This window comes from Teleopsis dalmanni, chromosome 2 (assembly GCF_002237135.1).
Source record: "Teleopsis dalmanni isolate 2A chromosome 2, ASM223713v2, whole genome shotgun sequence".
Classification (NCBI taxonomy): domain Eukaryota; kingdom Metazoa; phylum Arthropoda; class Insecta; order Diptera; family Diopsidae; genus Teleopsis; species Teleopsis dalmanni.
Genome location: NC_051847.1, coordinates 190,224,919 through 190,228,109, shown reverse-complemented (window position 1 = coordinate 190,228,109; position 3,191 = coordinate 190,224,919). Strand labels below are relative to the sequence as shown.

General features: G+C 24.5%; 1 protein-coding gene across 1 annotated transcript in view; it reads right to left on the bottom strand.

Moving 5' to 3' along the window:
• The window catches only part of LOC119676419 (protein Skeletor, isoforms B/C-like), a 39,004-nt gene extending 38,699 nt beyond the window's left edge, over positions 1 to 305 (bottom strand). Inside the window, exon 1 of the mRNA XM_038087659.1 lies at positions 3 to 305. Within this exon, the coding sequence (XP_037943587.1) occupies positions 3 to 305 (303 nt within the window). The remainder of the gene's footprint in view (positions 1 to 2) is intronic.
• Between the last annotated feature and the right edge of the window lie 2,886 nt (positions 306 to 3,191).

Here is a 3,191-nt window from a genome sequence, read left to right as displayed (position 1 = left end):
ACGCCTGCTATATATCTATATGGTGATGGAGGTATGGGAATGTAATAAATTCTCGAATCCTTCTTTGTTTTCTTCTGTTTTAAGCCGCTACTGTATTTACGTAAGCTTAGTGGCTTCGATGAGACAATAAATTCTTTATAGATTTTCTCCATAAGGGGACTTTGGTAAATTACTTTTGATGCTAATGATGAAGTGGGTGGGTGTGATGTATCTGCTATGGCGTTGGTATTTGTGACAAATGCTTTAACTAATAATTTCGGTGCTCTTCCACTGGCAAGAATTATTGTAATCAAGATAAGATTCATTTTATTTAATGATGGCATACTGTAATGAAATAAATTTATACATGGATTAGTTAAAATAATATGCGTATTAAAATGAAAAAATATTTGGCTGTGATTAGAAAATATTGAATTATTAAAATTCATTCTACTTAAATTAAAAAATATTATATATTATAAAAATTTATTCTACTTAAATTAAAAAATATTATACATATATTACAAAAATTTATTCTATTTAAATTAAAAAATATTATATAATAATATAAAAATTAATTCTATTTAAATTACAAAATATATTATATAAATTTATTCTACTTAAATTAAAAAAATTTTATATTACAAAAATTTACTCTATTTAAATTAAAAAATATTATATATCACAAAAATTAATTGTACTTAAATTAAAAAATTTATTGTACTTAATTTTAAAAATATATGTTTTTGTTATAATACTAGTTTTTATTATTATTATTTTTTTTTTTGATTTTAAGAAAATATTGATTTATTGAACTTTAATTATTTTGTTTTACTCAAGACTTCTACTGCACTTTAGCCTCTTTTTAGACAGAAATTCATTGACTTTGTGGATTGTGTTCAAATGCTTGAACGCTAACTCTCCGTTCAATATTTTGATAGTACAGCTAGTTGACTTTAGTCTAGTCTTAGATACGAGTCAAAAAAGAAAGTTGAATTAAAGCTTCCTGTTTTATAATCAAAATCTTTCTTAGGGTCTTTAGTCATTCAATTTAAAAAAAATTATTTTTGTTTGAAACCGAGGTATTATAACGTCTATGAGATAAATTGATTCGTTTTGTCTATCTTCAAGATTTACCCGACAACTAAAAGTTTTTATATTATGACAAATGGTAATGCAAAGGTGTTCTGGAAAAAAAAAATCATTTGTTCTTTATCTTTAGGCAGAAAAATTTATTATTCAATAATTTTTTTATTTTATCATTCTGTAATGCATACATTTTATTTGAAAGGAAGTTCTTTTAAAGAACACAAGAGGAGAAGAAGCAACTATGCATATGCAAAAACTATATACAAATGATAACAACAAATTTGCAACAACAAACATGTTGCATTTTTTGTAATGCGATTTTATTTGTATATAATTTATTTAAGTTGATAATGTAAAAAAGTACCACCTCTTGTAAATAGTTTATAGAACTAAGACTCTCATGTCGAAATAATACTATAAATGCCTAATATAATGTTTTGTGAGAAGGGTATATTAAAATATAATCTAACTGTAGGTTTACATTATCCATATGAACTCAAAAATGTCGAGTAATAGGTGTCATATTTTGTATAAAATCCATATAAAATCTATAAAAATGCGCTAATGAGATCCGATAATACCTAGTCAGCGTAAACATAATGTAACTTTACTTAGAATTGAGAATATTTTCAATGCCTTAAATTAATTACTTATTATTACTTATTAGTTATTAATATTGTTGAAATGCTATGTGAAATCGTTAAAACCGGTTGTGCTTACCTATCTTAGTTTTATATAATATCTTGTTATTACTCACTTCAGCTTCCAATCTACCAAAGTACTCGTGGTTTTTTATTAGTTATTATTGTTTATGCAAACGTACTGCTGTTATAATTGATATCTACTTCTAAGTTTCAAAAATCTTTTATAATTATTATTAGTTATTATTGCAGTCTTGTAAGAATACAAACAAAACACTTACTTCTGCACTATATATAATATAATATAAATACTATAATATAAGTAATATAATATAAATAATATAATATAAAAAAACACAAAAAGTATTCGTTAAAAAGGGAACAAAAATTCTAATTTCTTAAAAATATCAATATCTATAAATCATTTGACTACTTGAAAAATAGATAGAGTTCTGGTGTGTGTATTGGTCTAGAGTGTTTCACTTGAATGGTATGATTAGGAAATGGGGAAAAAACCTTCAATCTGAAGTATAAGTAAGTTGGATCTATCCGAAACTGATGTCTATAAATTTTGTGAAACGGATATTGAGAACTTAGAGCACATTCTTTCCGAGTAGCTCTTGATAAACAAAGGTTTCAAAATTTAGGAGGCGTTGTTGTGCTTGTAAAAAATCTATCGAACAGCAAACCTTTACGTGAAAAATAGATAGAATTTTCAGGTGTCTATTCATCCAGACTATTTTACTTAATGATATCATTATGAAATAATAGTTAAACAAAGACTTCTACCACTAAAACAAGTTGGATCTCTCCGGAACTGATATTTACCAATTTTGTAAAATGGAGAAATGAATAAAGAATTCTTAACAATGGATATTTTGAATTTAATTCTAAGCGCAGAGTGTTTCCTGTTCAGTTGCAAGCATAAAAGATTTAAAATGGCTGCATTGCTTCACTTCAATGGGATTCCTAAACACTATCTAATCTTTATTCTAATTCTGTATTAGACAATATACAAAATATTTATATAATAAAATATATATGTGTGTAAAAGCTCAAGTAGTTGAAGTCTTAACCATTTCATTAAATTTTATTATTATATCTTACTATGTATTTCGAATTCACAACTATCTTAGATCTATTAATACTTGTAAAATGTATAATAATTATGAATACATTCATTAAGAGAATTTATTTTGTTATCTCCATATCACCTTAGAATGATGTATTGAGCTTTATGAATTAAATTTACATTTTTTTTTATCTACAACAATTTGTAGTAAAAAATGTTCTCACGTTACATGCAAAAACAATTTTCTGTTATTTAAAAATCAAAAAGTAAAAAAAAAAATTAAAAAAAAAATAATATAGGTAAATATAAATAAATAAAAACTGAAAGAATAAATTGCTTATTTGTTTAAATTTGATTGATTCTAAATCAACCCATTAAAACGTGCGAGCGGACAACTCAAGTAGCAAATA